Source organism: Scyliorhinus canicula, chromosome 4, assembly GCF_902713615.1.
Source record: "Scyliorhinus canicula chromosome 4, sScyCan1.1, whole genome shotgun sequence".
Lineage (NCBI taxonomy): Eukaryota > Metazoa > Chordata > Chondrichthyes > Carcharhiniformes > Scyliorhinidae > Scyliorhinus > Scyliorhinus canicula.
Genome location: NC_052149.1, coordinates 52,868,342 through 52,896,298, shown reverse-complemented (window position 1 = coordinate 52,896,298; position 27,957 = coordinate 52,868,342). Strand labels below are relative to the sequence as shown.

Genomic DNA, 27,957 nt, shown 5'->3' with positions numbered 1-27,957 from the left:
CAGTTTGATATCCTGAACTTCCAGCAATCCAAAAGGAACCTCAAAAACTGTTAGAATCGAAGCTCTTTGATCTAAAGAAATTCTATCCACACTTGCGTACACTTATCAGCTGTTGTTAAATTAGTTGACCTTCCCCAGCCACCAAAAGTTCAAATTGTTTCTTACCAGGATCTAGTTTTAGACTGACATTTAGAAAAAAACAATTATTAATTTAAATAAAACACACCAATTTGTCTTCACTGTCTGGGACATATTTATTCTGGTTAGAGAACCAGTAATTCATGCATGAAAACTCACTCCACTAAAATGATAAAAGTATTAAAGCAACTCACTCAAATTCTGTTTAATGGTTTGTTTTTTTTGCAAATGGACCCTCGTTTAGTACTTAAACACCACCAGCTCGAGAATAAACCAATAATCGCTTCCTATTCCAAAATGGTAGTAACTTGATGGGCAGGTTTGAACAAAATAGGCAAACATCTGCAATAAGTTTGATATTCCTCACAACCAAACCCAAGCTTCGCCAGTGTTTTAAGTGACTTTTTTACCCCACAAAGCAAGGTAATGTCAAACTAAAATGCACTATCATCCAAATATTTAATGCATTTTTGCCTGATCAGTGAAGTACACAGACTTCAAACTATACTTAAATTAGCTAGTTATATTGACACACACACAATCAGAAATTCCACCAATTTATGGTGGAATACCTTTTCTCAAAGCAAAATACCAAGAATCAGGATTTAATTTTACATGTAAACTCTATAGGCTCAAACACATTGCATATTTGTCCTGTGACCGTTTCCTATTGACGCACATCATTTCAAAATTTTATGATAAGGGTAAAGTTTGAGGTGTGAGGTGAAAGCAGCTATATCATTAATGGGGATTGTACGTTCCATCTGAGGGGACACAGGTACAAAAATAAGCTGACATGCTTCTCCACGCATGAACTTTGATTCACATCTAGCATCTTCAGGGGTTGGATCTGGTTCTTGTTCCCCTTGTCCAATCACCTGCAAAATACCAAAATAACAGGAATTAGTACAATAGGACAGCAGGGTAGCATGGTGGTTAGCATAAATGCTTCACAGCTCCAGGGTCCCAGGTTCGATTCCCGGCTGGGTCACTGTGTGGAGTCTGCACGTCCTCCCCCTGTGTGCGTGGGTTTCCTCCGGGTGCTCCGGTTTCCTCCCACAGTCCAAAGATGTGCGGGTTAGGTGGATTGGACATGCTAAATTGCCCGTAGTGTCCTAATAAAAGTAAGGTTAGGGGGGGTTGTTGGGTTACGGGTATAGGGTGGATACGTGGGTTTGAGTAGGGTGATCATGGCTCGGCACAACATTGAGGGCCGAAGGGCCTGTTCTGTGCTGTACTGTTCTATGTTCTATGTATAGGACCTCCTCCAATAAGGTTACTCAAGCATCAAAATACAAATTCAATCTGTTGCTGGCATTTTACAACACTTGCTCATCCTCTACAATCAAAGGAAATCACAAAATTGGCCACATTTTCTGCATTCAGTAAAGTTGCATATGAAGAGATTCTACCTACCCAAGCTATAAACACCTTAGAACAGGCAGATTCAGCTATTTAAAACTGAATTTAAAAGATAATCTTTGCCGGGTTCATTAATTGTTATAGTACAGAAACCATTTCATGATAATTTGAGAGACGGGCATGGAATGGAATTTGGAAAAGCACCGTGTTGAGAATTTTCTACCTTTGATCATTTTCGAACAATTCATTCGCAAAAGAAAATGCAAATAATTAACTGGGAAGAAAACCATAGTGGCCCCTACTTTGAACAACAGCAACAACATACAAGGGCAGCAGATGCATGGGAACACCACCAGCTGCACGTTTCCCTCAAAATTGCACACCAACCTGACTATAATCAGCATTCTTTCACTTTTGCTGGGTCAAAATCTTGAAACTACCTTCCTAACAGCACTGTGGGTATTCCTGCAACACATGAACTGCAGCGGTTCAAGGCAGGTGCACACCACCAACTCAAGGACAATTAGGGAGTGGACAATAAATACTGGCCTAACCAGCAATATCCACACCCCATGAACAAAGATTTAAAAAGTCCAGATTTCTCATAATGCAGAAAATGACTTTTGTGATCACTATATTTCACAACACATGTATGTAAATTTCCATCAAGTCCTTTCAACATTGATTTATAATCGTGGCTGAAATAGTATGGAAAGCACAGAAAGCATGGATTAAAAACAGGATTCTTCTAATCGCTAATTCTTCAACTACTAATGCATTTGAGGAAATAGACAAAATCATTGCAAAGTGGAGATTTAATTTAGTAACAATAAAAATGTTTGTACTTTCTATTTTGGCGTTTCTTTTAACCTAAAACATATTACATTACAGGAAATGTCTTCTACATAAGGTATTTATTATACATTTGAGATCAATTAAATCTAAGATAAAATCTAATGGATGCACTGCACTTACATGAATACTAAGTTTTTTACTCTTATGTCCTTGGTGGGCTTGGAACCAATCGATCAAGTCTGGTTGGGTAAATGACTTAAGAGCTTGAATCTGTTAGAAGAAAAATATATTGGGATGATAACAAACTTTTTAATACAATCATAACTTTGCTGAATCAATAGGCATCTAAACAAAAAAAAAATTCAAACTAAGAAAATGTTCTCCACACTTGCCTGCAGTTTCTTCTAAAATTATTGTATTATGGAAGTGATGGTGCTCCATCACACATTGGATGGTGCATGTAGGCTCATAGTTTCTCACATACTTTGGGACTCAATTACCAAATAGCTGAAGAAAAGTTTTGAGCAGGGAGGCCTCCCACTCAACCACAATTTTTATGTACAAAAATCAGGGCCATGATTCAGCGGCCTCGTCCCTTGAATCTCACAAGAGGCCTCTCAGGATTTACGACGCTTGAAAGGTCTCATGGGAGTCAATGGAATCTCCTGAGACGTCGCAATCTGGATCTCGCCCTCACTGGGTGTGATCCAGATCAGCATAGTAAATGAACCGCACGGCTATTTAAACATACGTTCACTGGATTCACCTGGTGCCCGAGAGGCCTCGTCAGAGGGCCATGTAGCGTAACTACACCGGGGGAGGGGTAGTCCTCCCAGGCCACTGGAGATCTCCGGGCGGTCGGGGACAGAGCAGGGTGGCAGTTGGTCAAAATGGCTCCGCAGAAATCCCTCTAAGTGAGGCCTCGGAGGCAAGAATCTCCCTGAGGCCGAAACAAATGGCAAAGTGCGTTAAATGGAGAGATGTTTAGCGCTGAGAAACACCCCGCTAAACGCACTGTTCAGTGGAATTTAACTCAAGTCTGCTGAATCGCACCCTGGATATTGTAAAAATATAATAACATTTGGATTCTTTATCAAAATATCCAGAAGGAACTGCCAACTGGCTGTGTTTCCTTATTACAATAGCAACAACACATACAGAAACTAATCAAGATGTAAAGAGGATTAGCATGACTCTATTCAATGCTTTGTGATTAAAACCCATTTTTCAGTGTTCACGTATGCTGCATAAGCTTGCAGTCTCTGGAGATTGTAACATTTAATGTACAGGATGTTTTAATGCTGATTATATTTGTTCCGCTTAGTATAGGGGCTGGTTTAGCACAGGGCTAAATAGCTGGCTTTTAAAGCAGACCAAGGCAGGTCAGCAGCGTGGGTTGAATTCCTGTACCAGCCTCCCCGAACAGGTGCCGGAATGTGGCGACTAGAGGCTTTTCACAGTAACTTCATTTGAAACCTACTTGTGACAATAAGCAACTTTCATTTCATTTTCATTTTTTTTTTCATTTAACAAACGCAGAACCCTCTGGGAGTGCCTTTGATAGGTCACCCAAATCAGTTCAGCAGTCAGTGAACAGCAGTTAAGAAGTAGTCAATTTTATTTTGGTCAGAGAAGAGTCCCAGACAAGGGAGAGGGGACAGAGACATCCCAAAGAGGAAACTCAGAGAAGGAACACATGGTGAAGGGATAGGAAGAGGTCAGATAGGAAGAGAGAAATGGGGAGGGAGCCACTGAGTGGAGGACACCACTGATAGGAATCCCTGGGGAGACGAACAAAGAGGCCCCAAGCAGTAAAAGTTCTGTGGTTGACAGGCTTCAAGTAGTCCCTGAAGGTCTGAGAAGGCAGCAGAAAGTTGATTATCCCATGCGGGCCACTGAGGCAAAAGTAACCTTTTGGAGCAGTAATAATCTGCTTGGCGTGACCAAAGAGCTGAAGCTGTATTTGCAAGTTGGTGCTGGAGTGAAGACTTGGGAACCCAGGGCAACAGAATCTTGGGAGACAAGATTGAAACCTTGCGAGGTGGGAAATTGTTGACTCTGTCCAAGTTGGAGCAACCTTTGAAGAGAATTCCAAAAGCGAGATCTTCAAAAGTGAAGACTGGAATCCCTCTTGAGAGGGGCAGAGTTCCAACAACTCTCAGTGGTTATTGACTTCTGGATGGGTTGCTAAGTATTTCATGGAATCCACCTTGGTTGTGTTGTCTCTTGTGTGCAGTGTGGCGAGTTCAACCACATTTACCTATTAATTCATATTAAACTTGAATGATAGATATTGTAAATTGCTTCATCTTTCTAACCTTGTATTATATGAATCTTGTGGCCTTATTCTTTTAGCAGGTGTCTTGGATCTCAAACTTTGTCCACTTTAAACAACAGTTACTGGCCCCTAACTGAACCATACAAAATCCAAGAGTTTGGGCCAGGATCATAACATTTTCAATAACCAGGCTAAAACATTTCACATACCATACATGTATGTGCCTCCAAATTTTGAGAGACCAGCTCACATAACTCAAAGGATCTTGCCCGTGCTCATTTATTACCAGGATATCATTTGCTGGCTACGAAAAAGTGCATAACTTTTGTGGCATGACTTGGACAGTGCCTTGAAAAGACTGCTATTAAGATTTGTTGAGAATTATTTTATAGCCATCCAAAATGAGCTCTCAAAGTCTGGGTTGTGTAAAATAATTAGTACAGGAGTAAGGAATTAGAGGAGTGAACATATGTTGAATGGACCAGTAGAAAAGCATGCTGCTAATATACAAGGATTACAGTGGATAAATTCATGAAAATTCATAGTGTTTATATGCAGAAAGGCAAAATAACGTACTATAATAAAAGCAGAATATTGTACAAATTGTACAAATCTAAAGGGATTGTACTTTTGCTCTGTGAGGCCACATCTAAAGACACATGATAATAGAGAAAAGCAGCTAGGGATTATTTTTGCTGTCCAGATACAACATACAGTGCAGGAGGGCATTCGGCCCATCGAGTCTGCACCGACCCACTTAAGCCCTCACTTCCACCCTATCCCTGTAACCCAATAATCCCTCCTAACCTTTTTGGTCACTAAGGGCAGTTTATCATGGCTAATCCACCTAACCTGCACGTCTTTGGACTGTAGGAGGAAACTGGAGTATCCGGCGGAAACCCACGCAGACACGGGGAGAACATGCAGACGCCGCACAGTGACCCAGCGGGGAATCAAACCTGGGACCCTGGCGCTGTGAAGCCACAGCGCTATCCACTTGTGCTACTGTGCTGCCCAGATAATCTTAGAATAGTGGGTAGTTTTGCCAGAGGAAGTTTGATTTGTTGTCACATGTACCGAAGTACAGTGAAAAGTATTTTTCTGCGACCAAGGGAACATACACATTACGTACATAGTAGACAAAGAGAATAATCACAGAGAACATCGACAAATGGTACATCGACAAACTGATTGGTTACAGTGATTGATGGTGTTTGGCTGTATTAAGCCAGGTCTGATGATGAATGGTTACACCATTAGTATGGCAGATGCACTTGATCAAGCCTATACTCCTTGGACATAAGGGAGAGAAGAGTGAAATAACCAAAATGGGAGAATAGTTTGTACTCTGGGCTAGGCTATGAAAGGCAGATGGTGAATGAATAGCTTGAATAGATCTATAGCTGCAGAAGTATCGTGACAAATGGAAGAGCAAAGGCTTGACAATTAAGTGTTTAAAAGTGCGGTTCTACGTCACTCGGAGAGAACCCCACCCACCCCACTAATCAAGTGAAGCTGGGTTAGAAGGGGGTTGGAGGATGAAGATGGAGAGAGAATTGGCCAGAGATTTTTTTTGTGATTGAAACCAAGTTAAGAAGCCTCATGAGATGGGTAAGTTTTGGGAGGGAAGTTTATGTGAAGGATGAGGCCAGGAAAGTTTGAGAGTTGAGACAGATTGAAATCATTACGAATCCGGTTTTGTTCTGTGGAGCCCCAAGGGCAAATACAACAGGCAGGAACACAGGATATCAGTTGAAAACAAGGAATCTAAAGCAGATGTGAGTGATGGAACAAAGTAATATGCATCAAGTAGGAGAAGATGCCAGAGAATTAGGGGGAAAACACAAGATGTGTTTTGGTGATAAAAGCCAAACTGCCATTGTGGTGGTTTCAGAGGAGACACGTTTAGAAGTATGGTCAGCAGGACAGTGCAGTAAGGAAGGTGCAAAAGATCACCAGTTAAATGGAAAAAACTGGACAACTAATAAAAAGCCCAAAAAAGGGGAACTTTAAAGCATTCTCCCCATAGCCATCCAATTAATTTCCTCCTGAATGAAAATCTACAAGCAATAATCAAAAGTGCTAATCTTTCCAGTTCTAAATTCTGCAAAGTGGCGGTGAAGCAGCTAAAAATTGAATTAAGATGATATGGTCTGTTACAAAGACAACCCTTTCAAAACAGTTATTCTAATTTCTTAAGTAACAAAACAATGCACAAAGTCAATCATTTGGAATATAATTCTGTCTAGTCAAGTATACTTAATTAGCTTGACTATTCCTCAAATTTATTATTTGTGTTTAATATTTTATTCAAATACCTCGTGGGTAAGTCTGTCAAAGAGATATTGCTGTGTTAAAACCTCATCCCAGTTCCTGTCTACTTCTTCTCCTAAATGAGTATCTTCACACAGTTTAAGCTTTATCAATGCTGTAACCTGTTAAAATAGAAAGGGAAAAAAAGGTGAGTTTGTAATCACGAAAGGTTTAATTTTGAACATGTGGTGCCTGAAACCATTGACCTGCCTTCATGTATTGTACTCCTCAAATAAAATTGATCTCATCATAAAGGGAAACGAGTGAAGGACAAACACTGGAATATACCTTTCCCTTCAATAATTTACACTTGAACATTTGATTTCTATGACATTATATAATCCACATCTATTATGAATTGTGATGAGTGTTTTCTAAAAGTTCTCTAGCCTTCCCCAATAAATCGTGGAATTCTAAAATTAGCACATGTATTCCCAAAACCAACAGATCAGATCAAATTTTTGTAATTCTACTACGTCCAGTCAGGAATGGTGGTGGACCAATTAAACAACTAATCGGAGGAGGCTCCAAAAACATCCCAATCCTCAAATGATGAGGACCCCAACAGGTTAGTGCAAACAACAATGCCAAAGTATTTTGAGCCGAAGTGCTGAATGAGGATTTAACTGTGCCTCCACTCCATCATAGATGCCAGTCTTCAGACAATTGAATTTACTCTCATGATATTGCGAAATGGTTGATAGCACTGAATACAACAAAGGACATGGGCCCTAACAACATTCTGGCTGTAAGTTGCAGTGCAGTTACAATAAAGTCAAAACGACAATGTGGAAACTTTCCAGCTACGTCCAACCCACAAGAAACAGGACAAATTAAAGCCAGACAATTACCACCCTATCAGGGAGGTTATACAATTTTTTATTTTTATTTTTTAAAATAATTTTTATTGGAATTTTTTACAGAAAATATAACAAGTATAGCAAAAAGCAGTAATATGCAACTAACAGCCCCATAACACCCACAATTCCCCCCATACCGTAACATCACATGTATCACATTCCCCCACCCCCCCCAAACAAGAGAACTTAACCATAAATTAAAATTAGATAAATCAAATTTAAATAAAATAAGCCAACATAATCAACGTTCCCCCCGGGTTGCTGCTGCTACTGTCCCAGTACCCTATCGTTGAGCCAGAAAGTCGAGGAAAGGTTGCCACCGTTTAAAGAACCCTTGCACCGATCCTCTCAGGGCGAATTTAACCTTCTCAAGCTTAATGAAGCCCGCCATGTCATTGATCCAGGTCTCCACGCTTGGGGGCCTCGCGTCCTTCCACTGTAGCAAAATCCTTCGCCGGGCTACTAGGGACGCAAAGGCCAGCACACCGGCCTCTTTCGCCTCCTGCACTCCCGGCTCTACCCCAACCCCAAAGATCGCGAGTCACCATCCTGGCTTGACCCTGGATCCCACCACCCTTGACACCGTCCTCGCCACCCCCTTCCAGAACTCCTCCAATGCTGGGCATGCCCAGAACATATGGGCATGGTTCGCTGGACTCCCCGAGCACCTGGCACACCTATCTTCACCCCCAAAGAACCTACTCATCCTCGTCCCAGTCATGTGGGCCCTATGCAGCACCTTGAATTGGATGAGGCTAAGCCGCGCACACGAGGAGGAAGAATTTACCCTCTCCAGGGCATCAGCCCATGTCCCGTCTTCGATCTGTTCCCCCAGTTCCCCCTCCCACTTCGTTTTCAGCTCCTCTACTGACGCCTCTTCCACCTCCTGCATAAGCTTGTAGATATCAGATATCTTCCCCTCTCCGACCCAGACCCCCGAAAGCACCGTCACTCACCCCCTTCGCGGGGAGCGCAGGGAATCCCTCCACCTGCCGTCTAGCAAATGCCTTTACCTGCAGATATCTAAACATGTTTCCCGGCCGGAGCCCAAATTTCTCCTCCAACTCCCCCAGGCTCGCAAACCTTCCGTCGATAAACAGGTCCTTCAGCTGTCTAATGCCCGCTCTATACCATCCCCGAAATCCCCCATCCATGTTCCCCCTTAACGGAGCCTCCATCGAGCCCCCCACTTCTCCCCTATGTCGCCTCCACTGCCCCCAAATCTTGAGGGTAGCCGCCACCACCGGACTCGTGGTATACCTCGTGGGAGGGAGAGGCCACGGCGCCGTTACCAGGGCCCCCAGACTTGTATCCTCACAGGACGCTCTCTCCATCTGTTTCCATGCTGCCCCCTCCCCCTCCATCACCCACTTACGCACCATCGACACGTTGGCCGCCCAGTAGTACCCCGAGAGGTTGGGCAACGCCAGCCCCCCCCCCCCCCCCAGCTCTACTCGGCTCCAAGAAGACCCTCTTCACCCTCTGGGTGCCATGCGCCCAAACAAATCCCATGATGCTGCTGGTCACCCTTTTAAAAAAGGCCCTAGGGATAAAGATGGGCAAGCACTGGAAGAGGAACAAGAACTTCGGGAAAACCATCATTTTGACGGATTGCACTCTGCCCGCCAGCGATAGCGGCACCATGTCCCACCTTTTAAATTCCTCCTCCATCTGTTCCACTAGTCTGGTGAAGTTAAGCTAATGAAGAGCCCCCCCAACTCCTGGCCACCTGCACCCCCAGGTACCTGAAACTCTTCACTGCCCTCCTGAAGGGGAGCCTCCCAATTCCCTCCTCCTGATCTCCCGGGTGCACTACAAATACCTCGTTCTTTCCTAAGTTTAGTTTATAGCCCGAGAAGCCCCCAAATTCCGCTAACAGCTCCATCACCCCCGGCATTCCCCCCTCTGGGTCCGCCACATATAACAGCAGGTCATCCGCATACAGCGATACCCGGTGCTCCTCCCCACCCCGCACCAGACCCCTCCATTTCCCTGACTCCCTCAACGCCATGGCCAGCGGTTCAATCACCAGTGCAAAGAGCAGGGGGGACAGGGGACACCCCTGCCTGGTCCCACGATAGAGCCTAAAATACTCCGATCTCCTTCCATTTGTGACTACACTCGCCATCGGCGCCGCGTAAAGCAGCCTCACCCATTTGATGAATCCCTCCCCAAATCCAAACCTCTCCAGCACCTCCCACAGGTACCCCCACTCAACTCTATCAAACGCTTTCTCTGCGTCCAGCGCCACCACTATCTCCGCCTCCCCCTCCACTGCCGGCATCATGATAACATTGAGAGTGTCTCCGCACATTCGTGTTGAGCTGCCGCCCCTTGACAAATCCTGTCTGATCTTCATGAATTACCTCTGGCACACAATCCTATATCCTGGTAGCCAGGATCTTCGCCAGCAACTTAGCATCTACGTTAAGGAGCGAGACAGGCCTATATGATCCGCACTGCAAGGGGTCCTTATCCCGTTTTAGGATCAAAGAGAACAGTGCCCGCGACATTGTCGGGGGCAAAGCCCCCCCCGGGACCCACCAGGTCCGCATATTTTTTGAAAAATTCTGCCGGGAACCCGTCCGACCCCGGGGCCTTACCTGACTGCATTTGCCCAATCCCCCTGACTAGCTCCTCCAGCTCTATCGGCGCCCCCAGCCCCTCTACCAGCCTCTCTTGAACCCTTGGGAAACATAGCCTGTTCATGAAGCTCTCCATCCGCTCTCTTCCCCCTCGGAGGTTCCGACCGGTACAATCCCTTGTAAAAGTCCCTAAAGACCCCGTTTACTTCTGTCCCCTTCTGCACTACATTTCCACCCCCATCCTTCACTCCCCCAATTTCCCTAGCCGCATCTCGCCTACGGAGCTGATGCGCCAACATCCTGCTCGCCTTCTCTCCATACTCATATACTGCGCCCTCCTCCACTGTGTCTCCGCCTTTCTGGTGGTCAACAAGTCAAAATTGGCCTGCAACCTGCGTCGTTCTCCCAGCAACCCTTCCTCCGGTGCCTCCGCATATCTCCTGTCCACCTCCAGAAGCTCTCCCACCAGTCTCTCCCTCTCCTTCCTCTCCCTCCTTTCCCTGTGGGCCCGGATCGAGATCAGCTCCCCCCGGATCACTGCTTTCAGAGCCTCCCAGACCATCCCCACCTGGATCTCCCCCGTATCATTGGTATCCAGATACCCCTCAATGCTTCTCCGAACCCTCTTACACACCTCCTCCTCCGCCAGCATCCCCACATCCAGGCGCCAGAGTGGGTGCTGGTCCCGTGCCTCCCCCATCTCCAGATCAATCCAGTGCGGGGCATGGTCCGAAATCGCTATGGCCGAATACTCGGCATCCTGCACCCTCGGGATCAACCCCCTGCTCAGGACAAAAAAGTCTATCCGAGAATAAACCCTATGGACGTGAGAGAAAAAGGAATACTCCCGCGCTCTCGGTCTCCCAAACCTCCAGGGATCCACCCCTCCCATCTGGTCCATGTATCCCCTCAGCACTTTGGCCGCCGCCGGTCTCCTACCCGTCCTTGAACTGGACCGGTCCAGTGTGGGATCCAGCACTGTGTTAAAATCTCCCCCCATGATCAGGCCCCCTGCCTCCAGGTCCGGGATGCAGCCCAACAAGCGCCTCATGAAGCCAGCATCATCCCAATTCGGGGCATATACGTTCACCAGCACCACCTTCTCTCCCTGCAGCCTACCCCTCACCATGATATATCTGCCCTCCTTGTCCGACACCACCTCAGCCGCCTCAAACGCCACCCTCTTCCCCACTAGAATCGCCACCCCCCCGGTTCTTTGCGTCCAATCCTGAATGATAAACCTGCCCCACCCACCCCTTCCTCAGACGGACCTGGTCCGCCACCTTCAGGTGGGTCTCCTGGAGCATAGCCACGTCCGCCTTCAACCCCCTTAGATGGGAGACCACCCTGGTTCTCTTAACCGGCCCGTTCAGCCCCCTCACGTTCCAGGTAATCAGCCGGATCAGAGGGCAACCCGCCCCCCTCCCCTGCCGACTAGCCATAGCTTGGCAGATGTTCGCCCCAGGCCAGCACACCCCGCTCGACCCGTTCCCCATGGCGATAGCGCCTCTCCTCTTCCCCCCCGGCCCTCATCGGCTCCTTCCTAGTCGTTCCAGCAGCAACCCGGTATCCCCCCCACCCCCCTCCCCCCAGGCTAGGACCCCTCCTAGCCGCGACGCACCCTCCATGATACTTCCGTGAGTCAGCTGACTTCTGCTGACCCCGGCAGCTCCCGCCAAAACCTATCCCCTCCCGGCTTGGGGTCATCCCCATCTTGCCACACCTCCTTGCCATTACTGCAGCGCGGGAAAAAAGACCCGTAGAGGCCCTGCCCCCATCGCAAGCTCCACCCCCCTGCCCCGCAGCGCGGGAGACCAGAGGAAAGCCCGCGCTTTCACACTGCCACACCCCACGCTTCTGACGCAGTTCCCCAAAATCCAGTTTCCCCTCAATCCCCAGCCCCGTACAGAAGAGAACATATAGAACACAAACCCCCAACACTCCCCACAACCATACCAAACAGACAAACCCACCCGTAAACAGAGCAAAAAGAAAACCAGCATACATAACACACATGTCGAAGTTGAAAAAGTTGAAACAGTTGGACCAAAACAGCCACAGCGGAAACAACGCCGGCCAAAGTATGTTCCCAGGCCCTAGTTCAAGTCCAGCTTCTCCGCCTGTACAAAGGCCCACGCCTCCTCCGGGAACTCGAAGTAATGGTGCCGGTCCTTGCATGTCACCCACAGGCACGCAGGCTGCAGCATTCCAAACCTGACCTGCTTAGCATGAAGCACCGCCTTCGTCCGGTTGAACCCGGCCCGCCGCGTAGCCACTTCCGCACTCCAGTCCTGGTAGATCCTCACTACCGAATTCTCCCATTTACTGCTCCACTCTTTCTTGGCCCAGCGCAGCACACACTCCCGGTCACTGAATCGGTGGAACCGCACCAGCATCGCCCTCGGGGGCTCATCTGCCTTGGGCCTCCTGGCCATCACTCTGTGCGCTCCCTCGAGCTCCAGGGGCAAATGGAAGGACCCTGCTCCCATCAACGAGCTCAACAACGTGGTCACATACGGCGGGAGATCCGACCCCTCCAGCCCCTCCGCCAGGCCCAGGATCCTCAGATTCTTTCGCCTCGTGCGAACGTCCAGCTCCTCCAAGCGGTCCTGCCACTTTTTATGAAGTGTCTCGTGCAACTCCACTTTCCCAACGAGGACCACGGCCTCCTCCTCTCTTTCAACGGCCTGCCGCTGCAACTCCCGAATAGACTCCTCCTGTGCCGCCTGGGTCCCAATCAGCTTGGTCGTAGTTGCATTCATGGAGTCCAGCAGCTCAGCCTTCAGCTCAGCAAAACAACGTTGGAGCGAGGCCTGTTGCTCCTGCGCCCACTTCCACCAGTCCTCGGGTGTTGCGCCGGCCGCCATTTTGTTTTTCTTCCCCCGTTTTTTTTGGGGCGTTTCTGCAGCCTTTTTCACCATATAGTGTGGGGCAAGTTCTTCCAGGCACCTTCCCCCACCGGGATATGTAGCAACAGCACTGTTTGGGGCCCTCAAAACGGCCCAAAAGTCCTTAAATAGCGGGAGCGCCGGCCTGCCATTTTGTTTTTTTCACCCGTTTTTTTGGGGGCGTTACTGCAGCCTTTTTCACCAGATAATGTGGGGCAAGTTCTTCCAGGCACCTTCCCCCACTAGGATGCGTAGAAACAGCGCTGTTTGGGGCCCTCAAAACGGCCCAAAAGTCCCTAAATAGCAGGAGTGCTGGCCGCCATTTTGTTTTTCTTCCCCCGTTTTTTGGGGGGAGTTACTGCAGCCTTTTTCTTCTTCCCACTCCAGGTGAGCACCATATAGTGTGGGGCAAGTTCTTCCAGGCACCTTCCCCCACTGGGATGCGTAGAAACAGCTCCGTTTGGGGCCCTCGAAACGGCCCAAAAGTCCCTAAATAGCGGGAGCTGCCGAACGTGCAGCTTAGCTCCGCATAGCCGCAACCGGAAGTCTCAGGGAGGTTATACAATTGACAACTAGTGAGGTAGTTATACCATAACAGTGTGCACCAATGCATTTACAGTTTCAATAACAATGACCAAATACTGGATTCCGATAATATCTGCTGTCCTCCAGGCTTATTTTCAAATTCTAATAAAAAATTTATTTTTTTAATTAATTCATGCAATATGGGCATTGCTGGCTGGGCCAGCATTTATTGATCATTCCTCATTACCCTTCAACAGAGTGGTTTGCTCAGCCATTCAGAGGATGTTTAAAAGTCAACCACATTTCTGTGCATCTGGAGTCACCTGTAGGCTAGACCATGTAAGGATGGCAGATTTACTTTCCGAAAGGAACTTTAGTGAAGCAAATTGTTTTTTTACAATAATTGACAACGGTTTCATGGCCTTCATTCGATTTATAATTCCAGATTTCTGCCATGGTCTGATTTGAACCCAGGTCGCCAGAACTTTACCGTGGGTTTCTGGATCACTAATACATTAACAATAACATTGCGGCACCGCCTCCCACATATCCATTGTTCAAGTCACAACAGCAATGATCAAAATCAACACAAACTCAGAACTTCTGAAAGCTAATAATACTACCTTAAAAGTCTTTGCTAATATAGTTCTAAAGAATGATCTTCAAGTGACCCAAAAAGGTAGTTAAAATTATAGGTCATCACTGGAGGATCAACTCAAAGTTGAATGAATCAACCGACTTGCATTTATCTTAATGTAGAAAAACATTCTACAGCACATAAGCAGACAAATGTTGACACTAAGTCAAAGGGTGGATATTTTAGGGAGGAAATTTCAAAGCTTATGGTGAGCTTATGTACAAGAGGCCATAGTTGGAGGAGTGTAGAATTCCCAGAAAATGGTGGCGCTGAAGAAGGTTACAGAGATAGAGAAGGGAGTGGCCATAGAAGGATTTGAATACCAGAGTGAGCGTTTTAAAATGGAGGCATTGATAGACCAGAAGCCAATGTACATCAGTAAAGCCCGGGTGACTTGGTACAGGTTTGGTTATGGCAGCAATGCTTTGGATGATATCAGAGGGAAAACATATTGATGTGAAACGGTATACTGCAGATACATATAATAATTTCAATCATTCTTTTTCAATTAATAAGATCTACTGAATGGATGAGATCCAAGCATTAAAACTGGCCTTCATTCAAGGCCCTATAAAGTTTTCTTTGAATTTTAATAAATAACATTCCTCACCTGAGTAGAGAAGGTCTCTTGAGTCATTGTTGTTAGCTTTGTATCAAAGCTGTTCAGAAATTCTTCAATTTTCTTGTCTACTAGTTCAGTGCTGTTTAAGATTTTAAATGCAATTAATAACACTGAAATTACAATGGTATTGGGAAAATTAGGAAATAGTATATGAAAATACAAAATTCTATTTATAACAGATCAGAGGGGATCTCTATTAAATTAACAAATTATTTGAATGAACAGAAGGTGATTTTACAAAATATCAAGAAATCCAACAAACACAAGTGTATTGTAAATAAAGTTTGACATTCCATGCAACATCACCCCAACACCTCTTCACTGTGCATTCAGGCTGGGTCTTCACTTTAAATATACACTGCTATTTCAAGCATTGGTACACATTATTTTTTAGGCAGATCGCAAGAAATGGAGATAATTCAGTCCAAAATACTTGACAAGTATCAGGATAAAAAGCAAAATGATTCATCTAGGTAATAATGATTCCTTTCATATTTCACAATTGCAAAATAAAAGCTAGACTATGAAAATAAAAGGCTTTAAACATGCACTGTATTGGTTGTATAATGAGGTATCAAACTTTCAACAATATATTAAAATAAGCTTTAAATTCAGTGATTGGGAAAAAGTTCATGTTGATGAAACAGCGGGTGCTCTTCTGAATTTGGGACACAAATGCATTGCTGAACACAGTAAAATGGCATCTTAGCTTGTGTGGAGTTGTAATTTACTTGACCGAGGACTACTTGCGGCCAATGCTGGGTTAATAATTGGAGGTATCTCCCAGTGTCTGCATGGGTTTCACCCCCACAACCCTAAGATGTGCAGGGTAGGTGGATTGGCCATGCTAAACTTCCCCTTAATTGAAAAAGAAAGAATTGGGTACTCTAAATTTAAAAAAAATAAATTGGAAGTAGTGCTCTAGTCCACAGCAATACGTTTATTTTCTCATAGTAAGTCATGCAATTACTTAAAAGGTTATTTCTCCAAGAGACATAATGCAATTATATTATTCATACAGTGAGGAGTGGTGGGACAATGATCAAAAATTCTGACACAATCTCAACCTTACCACAATTATAGACACTGCAGCAAGAGTAATGGGAGAGCTGCAAGAGCATATTGCCTATCCTCCCCTTCAAGTCAGACATTTAGGCTGGTCCAATGAATGCATAGACAAAAGAAAAACCCATAAACCCTACATATATCCTCCCAAATGTCTACTTGCTTGGTCACATCTCCAGCACGGGCAGCTACCTTCCTTTATTCCTTGCCTGCTTCAATTTTCCTCTCACTAAAATATAAATATGAGGCAAGAAAAACGGAATACATAAGCAAGATGGATACTTGAAATGAGAAACAAGGTGACGGGGGCTGAAGATTGAAAAAGACAAGCCCTTTCAGTCCTTGAAAATTGCATGGGGGGGGGGGGGGGGGGGGGGGTTGAAGGAGGGGTTGTTCCATTTTGCATCATACTTCGAAATTCCTTGCGTCAAAATTAACATTCAAACTCAGTCCACTTCTGCAATCTTCAGTAACCCAAAGTCATAATAATAGTACACAATATAAACGCACTTAAATTTTGATGCCTGTGTTTCCACTGTAATCGAAAATCCCAAGATTCCAGAGGTATTTCGGCAGGAAGGATACACATGGTACCTGAAGTACAGAACATAACAATATTTGAAGAAAGCAATTGTTATAAAATAATAAATAGTCAATATATATTTTAAAAAGCTGCCTCTTCTGGTTGTTTTTCTAGTGGCGAGGAATATTGAAGTAATATGCAACAGGTAAGGCTTTGGCTTCCTGTCCGAGGCCCTGCCACCCCACCATGAAAATGTGCCTGCGTCGGCACGGCAAGACCCCGGAGGGAATCCCGTCGATCCAATTTTACGCTTCCCCCACCGCCTCGAACTGGCAGGGAGGGAAGGGTAATATTCTGGCCCATCTCTGTTTTTTAAAATTAATAAGTTTCTTTTCAAGTGCAATAATTCCTTGCATTTGCTACTCAGTTTGCCTCTTCCATATTTTAGTTCTTGCTTTTTGTGTTTCTAACCAGCACAGGAAAGTTTTGTGTTTCAACGTACATTATGCATATCTAACTTTCTATCAAACAGGAGCGGAGATCTACATTAGTTTAGATACAAGAAACTGGCTCTTTACTAATATGCTCAATGCTCCACTCCGTATTCCTCTCTTGTCCCCCAAGCTCTAGTTGCATCTTTCCACATATTTTTGTACCCCTATATTCCCACGGTCTTGGGATCCAGACTTAATTACATAGTCCTCTTCTAAACTGTGACACACCTTACCTTCATCAATCTTTCCTTTTAAGCCCCAGAGTTAGGCATCCAAACTATTATTTTCCAATACGCCTAGACATCTCATTTACTCTTTTCAGCCTTCATGGCACCCTATAACAAGGGCCAACTTCTTTCAAATTATTTTCTCAATGTATTAGAAAAAAGATCTTGGTTCTCAGAGAACCAGATATTTAAAAAAAAAAATTCAGAGCACCCAACTCTTTATTTTTCCAATTAAGGGGCAATTTAGCGTGGTCAACCCACCTAACCTGCACATCTTTGGGTTGTGGGGGCGAAACCCACGCAAACACGCAGGGCCGGCTCAAGGCACCGGCAACTCGGGCAGTCGCCGGGGTGCCATGTGGTAGGGGGCGCCAGAGACTCGGGTCCCGCGCATGCGCAGTTGGGCCGGTGCCAACCAGCGCATGCGCGGTGGCCGCCCTCCCCCAGGGCGGCCCCCCCGGCTCGGTCCGCTCCCCCTCGGTCCCCCCGCCCCCCCCCCCCCCTCGGGTCCGCCCCCCCCCCACCCCGCCCTCGGTCCGCCCCCCCCGCGGGCCCGCCCCCCCGCCCCCCCCCCGGGCCCCCCCCCCCCTCGGCCCCGCCCCCCAAAGGGCGCAGAAGTTCAGCTTGCCCGGGGCGCCAGCAATCCTAGGGCCGGCGCTGCAAACACGGGGAGAATGTGCAAACTCCACACAGACTGTGATCCGGGCCGGGATCGAGCCCGGTTCCTCAACGTTTAGGCAGCAGTGCTAACCACTGCGCCACCGTGCCACCCAGAGACCCAGATATAATTAAGCATGAGGAAAGAAACGCTCACCCAAGAGTTTCTTTTGTCCTTAGATAATCAAAACAAGGCTCTTCCATGTGCATCTGAAATCCAAGCAGAAAAATCTTCAGCAAAAGGAAATACCCTCTAAAGCACATTATTAGCTTCGTGCCCCTTTACATAGTATTTTTTTAATACAATCACACAACTAACAGGGGTAATTTATTTTGAGTTTAGACATCAAATCAACTATTATTACAGATGTGACTGAAATTAGGGTATCAAATCAGGACAGATATATTTTTTGGTCTTGTGATGCAAGTGTTACTGGCAAGGACCCACTTAATGCTGATTCCTAATTGTCTTACTACTCATTCTTAGGTGCCTTACTAAGTTCCAGCTTGAACAGCTGCAAATCTTTGCATTATAAAATTTACCTCATGCAGATTTGGTTGTTCACAAGCATTAACAAAAGGTTGAAGTGCAACTCTTAATAATTATACCTGGTGCGAATGGGTTCTGCTACCTGCATGCGAGGGACTTTGTGCGGAGGCAGGTTTCCACCTTTCCACAACTGCCGCCACAGGGGATACAGGACAAGGTAGTGTCGAAAATGGGAGTGGGGGAGGGGGAAGGTCTTGGAAATTTATAAAGAGCTCATAGAATGGGAGGGGACCCTGATAGGGGAGGTGAAGTAAAAGTGGGAAGAATTGGGCTGGGAATTAGAGGCGGGATTGTGGGAGGATGCCTCGAGTAGAGTCAACACATCCTTGTCGTGTGCCAGGCTTAACCTGATACAATTCAAGGCGATCCACAGGGCGCATATGACTATGGCCCATATGAGCAGGTTCTTTGAAGGGCTGGAGGATAGGTGTGGGAGGTGTGCAGGAGGGCCCGCAAATCATGTCCATATGTTTTGGATATATCCAAGGCTCAGGGGATTTTGGCAGGTATTTGCTGATGTCATGTCAAAGGTATTGAAGGTACAGGTGGTTCGAGTCCAGAGGTGGGGATTTTTGAAGACCCGGCGAGAGAGGCTGGTGTTTTGGCCTTCTTCTCCCCAAGAGTGAGGGATTGTGGAAGTTCAAGAGACCAATTGAGCTACATTTGTGCTGTAATTTCTACAAAACATAATATAACATAAGCACAATGGTATAGATCTGCAAATATCATCAAGATGAGGGAAAATAATAAGGAACATTTCACCAAGATTTAACATTCGCAAGACCTACTGCCGATAATATACTGGCAGCCTCAATAATTCTTTCATCTGCTGATATATTGTAAATTCTAAAACTACACAATAAAATAGACACAGCTTAATATAACTCACAATGAGTAATTCCATGAGTGCATAGTCCTTCACTTTCCGAGGACCTGACTGAAAAGTGAAATGAAAATTCAGAGTTTATTTTAAGATCAAACAGTTAACCATCAATGATCACATCACAGAGAACATATAGTGCAGGAGGCGGCCATTCGGCCCATCGAGTCTGCACCGACCCACTTAAGCCCTCACTTCTCTGTAACCCAATAACCCCACCTAACCTTTTTTTTGGACACTAAGGGTAATTTAGCATGGCCAATCCACCTAACCTGTATGTCTTTGGACTGTGGGAGGAAACCAGAGCACCCGGAGGAAACCCATGCCACACGCGAGAATGTGCAGACTCTTACAGGCAGTGACCCAGCGGGGAATCGAACCTGGGACCCTGGTGCTGTGAAGCAACAGTGCTAGCCACTTGTGCTACCTTGCTGCCATAAGTAACAAAACTTTAAACAGGCTCATATAATCAAGTGTGCTGAAAGTTGGCATCTGTTCGATTTTAATACATGTATTTAATGAAGTTCATTCATAATATATCACCCAGCTACGTAGACAACTTTCCACATGGCGAAGTACATTATATGTAAAAATGAAAATGGCGGCAGACTGGCACAGTGGTTAACACTGCTCCCTCTCAGCGCTGAGGACCCGGGTTCAATCCTGGCCCCGGGTCACTGTCCATGTGGAGTTTGCACATTCTCCCCGTGTCTGCGTGGGTCTCACCCCCACAACCCAAAGATGTGCAGGGTAGGTGGACTGGCCACGCTAAATTGCCCCTTAATTGGAAAAAAAAAAGAATTGGGCACTCTCAATTTATTTTTTTTTTAAATGTTAAAATGAAAATCACATCAAAAATATTCTCTGCTAAAATTTACCACAGTGACAAAGAAATACAGGGACAGATTACCATTGAATGTGAAAATCATCAACCTGTGCTGCAATGATCTTTTGAACAAATTGTGTAGTATGGATACTAGTTCCACTGTTTTGATAGACACATATACATTTTATGATATTAAAAGCCTTTTTGACTCTGCTAGAGTTATGACTGGAAAATTGCTTGCATGTGCATAAGCAAGTGTTACACCATAAAAGATGCTCCAATAAAAGTTATATTGACAGCAGTATGCAGTTACGCTTCTCAACTTCAACAATGTGTGTGTGCTATCTGACATCATATGGGAAGGTGCTGAATGAATGTTGATTCTGTCTTCAAGGAAGGGCAGCACAGTGACTCAGTGGTTAGCACTACTGCGTCATGGCGTCAAGGACTGGGCTCGATCCCGGCCCCAGGTCACTGTCCATGTGGAGTTTGCACATTCTCCCCATGTCTACGTGGGTCTCACCCCCATACCTAAAAAGTTGTGCAGGGTAGGCAAATTTGCCACTCTAAATTGCCCCTTAATTGGAAAAAAAGAATTGTGTACTCTAAATTTATTAAAGACCAGGTGGCTGGGAGCTGGGCGGCCCTGCACAAGCTCAACCTCACAAGGTTGGTGGAGCAGATGGAGGAGGGGTTTAAGAGGTGGGATATGTTACCGATGTCACTGGCGGGGAGGGTGCAGTCCGTTAAGATGACGGTGCTCCCGAGGTTTTTGTTCCTGTTCCAGTGCCTTCCCATCCTTATCCCGAAGGCCTTTTTTAGGAGGGTCAACAGGAGTATTACGGGATTTGTGTGGGCGCATGGGACTCAGAGGGTGAGAAGGGTGTTCCTGGAACGGGGCAGGGATAGGGGGGGCTGGCGTTGCACAACCTCTGTGGGTACTATTGGGCTGCCAACGCAGCGATGGTGCGTAAGTGGGTAATGGACGGGGAAGGGTCAGCATGGAAGAGGATGGAGATGGCGTCCTGTGTGGGCACGAGCCTGGAGGCGCTGGTAACGGCGCCGCTGCCGCTCCCTCTAACGAGGTATACCACGAGCCCGGTGGTGGTGGCTACCCTCAAAATTTGGGGGCAATGGAGATGACATAGGGGAGAAGTGGGGGGCTCGATGGAGGCCCCGATACGGGGGAACCATCGGTTTGTCCCAGGGAGCATTGATGGCGGATTTCTGGGCTGGCACAGGGCAGGGGTTAGGAGGTTGAGGGACCTGTTTGTGGAGGGGAGGTTCACGAGCTTGGGGGAGTTAGAGGGGAAGTTTGGGCTCCCCCCGGGAACATGTTTAGGTACATGTAGGTGAGGGCGTTTGCCAGGCAGCAGGTGGAGGGGTTCCCCTTGCTGCCCCCACGAGGGGTGCGGGATCGGTTGCTCTCGGGGGTGTGGGTTGGAGGAGGGAGGATTTCGGACATATACCGGGTAATGCAGGAGGTACACGAGGCCTCGGTGGGGGAACTGAAGGGTAAATGGGAAGAGGAGCTGGGTGAGGAGATTGAGGAGGGGGACGTGGGCGGATGCCCTGGAGAGAGTGAATTCCTCCTCTTCCTGTGCGAGGCTTAGCCTCATACAGTTCAAGGTGCTGCATAGGGCCCACATGACTGGGACGAGGATAAGTAGGTTTTTCAGGGGCGAGGACAGGTGTGCTAGGTGCTCGGGGAGCCCAGCGAACCACGCCCATATGATTTGGGCGTGCCCAGCGCTGGGGGAGTTTTGGAAGGGGGTAGCAAGGACGGTGTCGAGGGTGGTGGGATCCAGGGTCAAGCCAGGCTGGGGACTCGCAATTTTTGGGGTTGCAGTGGAGCCAGGAGTGCAGGAGGCGAAAGAGGCCGGTGCTCTGGCCTTTGCGTCCCTAGTAGCCCGGCGGAGGATCTTGTTCCAATGGAAGGATGTGAGGCCCCCAAGCGTGGAGGCCTGGATCAATTATATGGCGGGGTTCATTAAATTGGAGAAGGTGAAATTTGCCCTGAGGGGATCAGTACAAGGGTTCTTTAGGCGGTGGCAGCCTTTCCTGGACTTCCTGGCGGAACGGTAGGGAAATAGGTCGGCAGCAGCAGCAACCGGGGTGGGGAGGGAGGGGGTTTGGATCGGTGGGAGGGAGAACTGTGTACATGGGTTTGTGGGATGTGGCGGGTGTTATCTCTTTCCCTTTTGTTGTTTGGGTGTCCTTTTGGCTTTTTTTCCTTTTGTTTGTAGTTGCTTTTGAAGTTGGGTGGGTATTGTTCTTGGGGTGTTACCGTGGTTGTTTTGTTAATAGAGTTGAGATGTTTATATTTTGTAAAAATTTCAATAAAAATTATTATTTTTTTAAAAATGTATTAAAGAAAAAAACATTATGTCCTCAAGGAAAAATGTTATCAAGTCAAGTATAAGTCAGTCACATTGGAAGGCTGAAAGAACTAAAATAGATGAAAGACAAACATATTACTATTAGGGACCCACCTGGAAATAAACTGTGACCTCTGAATTCGTATCACTTTTGTTGATAGATCTTACTTTGCACACATGTGGTTTATTTGGTAGCTCCACCACCTTGAATTGAACAGGTCCTGGCCTCAGAGGCTTGCACTGCAGCTTTCTGTTATTTAATTAACATATTTCTTATTCACTGAACAAAAGCACAGTAGTCAGTTGCAATTTTTTTTACAAGTGCTGCGCAAGATGGAAGTAAATATATATTAATAGATATAAGCCAGTCATTCTTAGTAATTAGAGCCAAGTCAGTTTAACCTCAGTAAGGTTTTAGAAACAATACTCAAATAAAATACAAACAGGCACTGGAGTGGTTTGAGTTAATTAAAGAGAGTCAGTATTGATTTACAAAAGGTAGATAATGTTTCACTAATCAAACTGAATTTTTTGACGAAAGTTACAAAGAAGGTTTGAGTCAGTACAGAAGAGGCCCTTCGGCCCATTAAGTCAACACTGACAAAACTGCATTAAATCTGCACTAATGCCCCCCCTAATGGGAGGAGAAGGTGATTAAGACACAAAGATTTGTTTCTCAGAGGTTGGTTTGCAGGATTGAAGGAGCTGGAAGCGAAGTATGGGCTGGAGCAGGGGGAAATGTTTAGATACATGCAGGTTCGAGATTTTGCCAGAAAGGGGACACAGAACTTCCCGGAGGAGCCGGCCTTCACATTGCTGGAGGAGGTGCTGACTACAGGGGGACTGGAGAAGGGGGATGTCTCAGCGGTCTATGGAGCTATTTTGGAGGAGGAGAAGGCACCGCTGGAAGGGATCAAAGCAAAGTGGGAGGAAGAGTTGGGAGAGGATATGGAGGAGGGGTTCTGGTGTGAGGTGCTCCGGAGAGTGAATGCCTCCACCTCGTGCGTGAGGTTGGGGCTGATTCAGCTGAAGGTGGTATACAGAGCACACCTCACGAGGGCGAGGATGAGCCAATTCTTCGGAGGAGTAGAAGATGTGTGTGAACGTTGTTAGGGGAGGGGGGGGCTGACCACGTTCATATGTTTTGGTCCTGTCCCAAGCTAGAGGATTACTGGTACGAGGTTTTTAGGATAATTTCTAAAGTGGCGCACGTGAGACTAGACCCGGGGCCCCGGGAGGCCATATTCGGGGTGTCAGACCAGCCAGGGTTGGAAACGGGTGCGGAGACAGATGTTGTAGCCTTCGCCTCGTTGATCGCCCGAAGGCAGATCCTGATGGGTTGGAGAGCAGCCTCTCCATCCTGTGCCCTGGCATGGGGGGGGGGGGGGGGGGGGGGGGAATCTGTTGGAATTCTTGACTCTTGAGAAGGTTAAGTTTGAACTGAGGGGAAGGACGGAGGGGTTCTACAGTTCATGGGCATTATTCATTATGCACTTTCAAGAACTGGATAACATTGAACAGTAGTTGTTTTATTGGGGGGGGGGGGGGGGGGCTATGGGGGATTCCGGATTCCTTTTTGTCAGTTGTTTATGTGAATATGTGGGTGAATGTTTTGAGTTTGGTGGGAGGATGGGATAATTGGTATTGATATGGGGATTGACACATTTGTTACTGATTATTGTTGGTGGGTGTAAATTGGGGAGAAAATGCGAAAAAGGAGAATAAAGAAATTTTTAATTTTTTTTAAAAATCTGCACTAATCCCACTTTCCAGCACTTAGCCCACAGCCTTGAATGGTATGGCATTTCAAGTGTTCATTCATGTACTTTTTAAAGGTTTCGAGGTTTCTGCCTCTTTTACTCTCCCAGGCAGTGCATTCCAGACTACCACCACCCTCTGGGTGAAAAACCTGGTCCTCAAACGCCCTTGAAACCTCCTGCCCCTCACCTTAAAGTTATGCCCCATCATTATCAACCTTTCAATCAATGGGAACAGGCTGCTTCCTATCCACCTTGTCCAAACCCCTCAATCTTATACAACTCAATCAGGTTCCCCTTCAGCCTTCTCTGCTCTAAAGAAACCATCCTGATCTATCTAGCCCCTCTTCATAACTCGAATGGTCCATCCCAGTCAACATCCGCAACCTCCAGTGCAATCACATCCTTCCTATAGTGAAGCGACCAGAACAGCTCACAGTACTCTAGCTGCAGCATAACCAAAGTTTTGTACAGCTCCAACATAACCTCCCTGATGTTATAATCTATACCACAACTGAAAAACAAAATAGTCTCATATGCCTTAACTACCCTATTCGCCTGACTTGCCACTTTCAGGTAACTGTGAATAAGCACCCCAAGATCCCTCTGAGCATCTTGGTGACTTTCCATTCATTGAGTGCTCCCTTCTTTTATTACTCCTTCCAACGTACGTCGCCTTGCATTTTCAGGGTTAAATTCAATCTGCCACTGATCTGTCCAGCTGACCTACCTGTCTGTGTCTTCCTGCAGCCCAGGACCTTCTTACTCACTATTAACCACCCTGCTATCTCATGACATCCGCAAACTTGCTCAACATCTCCTTCCCAGCATCCCCTCCACCCCCACATTCTCACCTATATCATTTATATATTTCATGGACAATAAGGGACCGAGCACTGATCAATGTGGTACGCCACTAGACACCAGCGTCTAGTCTCACACACACAGTGGGCAGGATTCTCCCTTCTGGGGACTAAATCCCCATGCCGGCGGGAGAATCCGCGCCAACCACTCCGGCGTCAACAGCCTCCGAAAGTGCAGAATACTCTGCATTTTCGGGGGCTAGGTGGACGGTGGAGAAGTTAGTGCCGAAGGGACGGCACGTGTTCGCGCATGCGCCATAGGGTCGGCGTGATCTCGCGCATGTGCGGAACCACCGGCCTGGTTCCGCGCATGCACAGATCGGCTAGCGTATTTTTGCGCAGGGGGGGGGGGTTATCTCCGCGCCGGCCATGGCAGAGCCCTACAGCGGCCGGCGCGGAAGGAAGAAGTGCCCCAACGGAACAGGCCCGCCCGCAGATCGGTGGGCCCCAATCACGGGGCCAGGACACCGTGCCCCCCCCCCCCCCCCCCCCCCCCCCGCGCCGCGCCCCTCCAACTTACCTGCCAGGTCCTGCCGGTACGCGAGGTGAATCATTCACGCCGACAGGTCTGGCCAAAAACGGACGGCCACTCGGCCCATCGGGGCCCAGAGGAATTCCGGGGAGGGGCTGCTGCCAATAGCCCCCGACTGGGATGGAGCCGTGCCGTCCCTTCGGCACTAACTCCTCCGCCCGAAAAACGGCACCAGAGAATATGGCAGCCAGCGTTGGGGCAAGATTTGCACCGCCATCCGGGGATTCTCCAAGCCGGCGGGGTGGTTGGAGAATCTCGCCCAGCCTCTACCACCACCCTCTGGTTTCTACCAAGCCAGTTTTGGTTCCCATTTGTCAAGTTAACCTGGATCCCATATGATTTTACCTTCTTTATCAGTCTTCCATGTGGGACCTTGTGAAAGGCTTGGCTGAAATCTATATAAACTACATCAACCACACTATCCTCATCTACACACGCGGTAACCTTTTTCTTAAATTTAAAGTGCCCAATTAATTTCCCCCCCCCAATTATTTGTGGCAATTTAGTGTGGCCAATCCACCTACTCTGCACATCTTTGGGTTGTGGATGTGAGACCCACACAGACACGGGGAGAATGTGCAAACTCCACATAGTGACCTGGGCTGGGATTGAACGCAGATTCTCAGCCTTGCATTCGGCAACCTCCTTGAAAAATTCAATCAAACCTGTTCGGCATGACCTCCCTCTGACAAATCCCTGATCAAACTTTGCCTCTCCAAATGAAGATTCATTTCCTCCTTCAGAATCTTCTCCAGTCCCACTTGTGAGAGACTCACTGGTCTGTAGTTTCCTGGTTTATCTCTACCACCCTTCTTGAAAAGTGGAACTACAATAGCTGTCATAGAATAGAACAGTACAGCACAGAACAGGCCCTTCGGCCCTCGATGTTGTGCCGAGCAATGATCACCCTACTCAAACCCACATATCCACCCTATACCCGTAACCCAACAACCCCCCCCCCCCCCCCCACTAACCTTTAGGACACTACAGGCAATTTAGCATGGCCAATCCACCTAACCCACACATCTTTGGACTGTGGGAGGAAACCGGAGCACCCGGAGGAAACCCACACACACACAGGGAGGACGTGCAGACTCCGCACAGACAGTGACCCAGCCGGGAATCAAACCTGGGACCCTGGAGCTGTGAAGCATTTATGCTAACCACCATGCTACCGTGCTGTCCTTCAATCTTCTGGCACATTGTGGCCAGAGAGGAATTAAAAATTTGGGTCAGAGCTCCTGTCATTTCCTCTTTAACCTCCACAGAAGCCTGGGATACAACTGGACCTGGGGGTTTGTCCAGTTCTAAACCAGCCAAAACCTCCAATATCCCATCACTCCTTACATCAAACTGTTCAAGAACCTCACAGACCCTCTCCCTAAATTCGTACCTCCATCTTCTTTCTTCCAATCTAAGACAGATATGAAGTACTCGTTAACACTCTGCAATGCCCGCCAGCTCCAAGGACCACCCCCACCGACTTACCTGCCAGTACATGAGGTGAGTAATTCACGGCGGCAGGACTGGCCAAAAACGGACAGCCACTCGGCCCATCGGGACCCAGAGAATTTCCTTGGGGGGGGGGGCACTGCCAATGGCCCCCGACTGGCATGGTGTGAATCCCGCCCCCGCCCGGAAACGACGCCGGAGATTGGCCCCTAATCTTTCCATGGTTATCCTCTTCTCTTATCATACTTATAGACTAACTTGGGATTGTCCCTAATCCTAGCTGCCAGTGCTTTACAATGCCCCCTCTTTGCTCTCCTAATTGTTCTAGAGTTCCCCTCCTGCACTTTTTATATTCCAGTAAGGCCTCTGCTGATTTACTCTTTGTACCTGCTAAAAGCCTCTATTTTCTTTCTTATCCAGCCCCGAATATTCCTAGACATCAAGGGTTCTCCAGGCTTGTTGCTCCTACATTTCACCCTAAAAGGAACATGTTGATGAAGAGAATGGTGTCTAAATGAATTTTAAGGAATTGTTTGACAAAGTACCACACAAAATTTTTGTTAAAAACTTTTGAAAAAATGGAATAGGAGGCTCCCTGTGCTCGAAAATGGTACAGTGGTATTGCCCAAGGTTCAGTGCTAGGATCACTGCTTTGTTTGATATAAAAATGACTTGGATATTGAGATACAGAGTAATACTTCAAAAATTACCAATGATACCAAACCTGAAGATATCAATAAGACCATACAA

At 47.0% G+C, this 27,957-nt stretch overlaps 1 protein-coding gene across 1 annotated transcript in view; it reads right to left on the bottom strand.

The window, feature by feature from the left end:
* Positions 1-239: 239 nt before the first annotated feature.
* The window catches only part of LOC119964582 (nardilysin-like), a 133,730-nt gene continuing 106,012 nt past the window's right edge, over positions 240-27,957 (bottom strand). The window contains 8 exon segments of the mRNA XM_038794258.1: positions 240-1,016; positions 2,476-2,565; positions 6,892-7,008; positions 14,992-15,082; positions 16,579-16,662; positions 18,127-18,179; positions 19,409-19,456; positions 22,718-22,853. Of these exon segments, the coding sequence (XP_038650186.1) occupies positions 819-1,016; positions 2,476-2,565; positions 6,892-7,008; positions 14,992-15,082; positions 16,579-16,662; positions 18,127-18,179; positions 19,409-19,456; positions 22,718-22,853 (817 nt within the window). The 3' untranslated portion in view covers positions 240-818.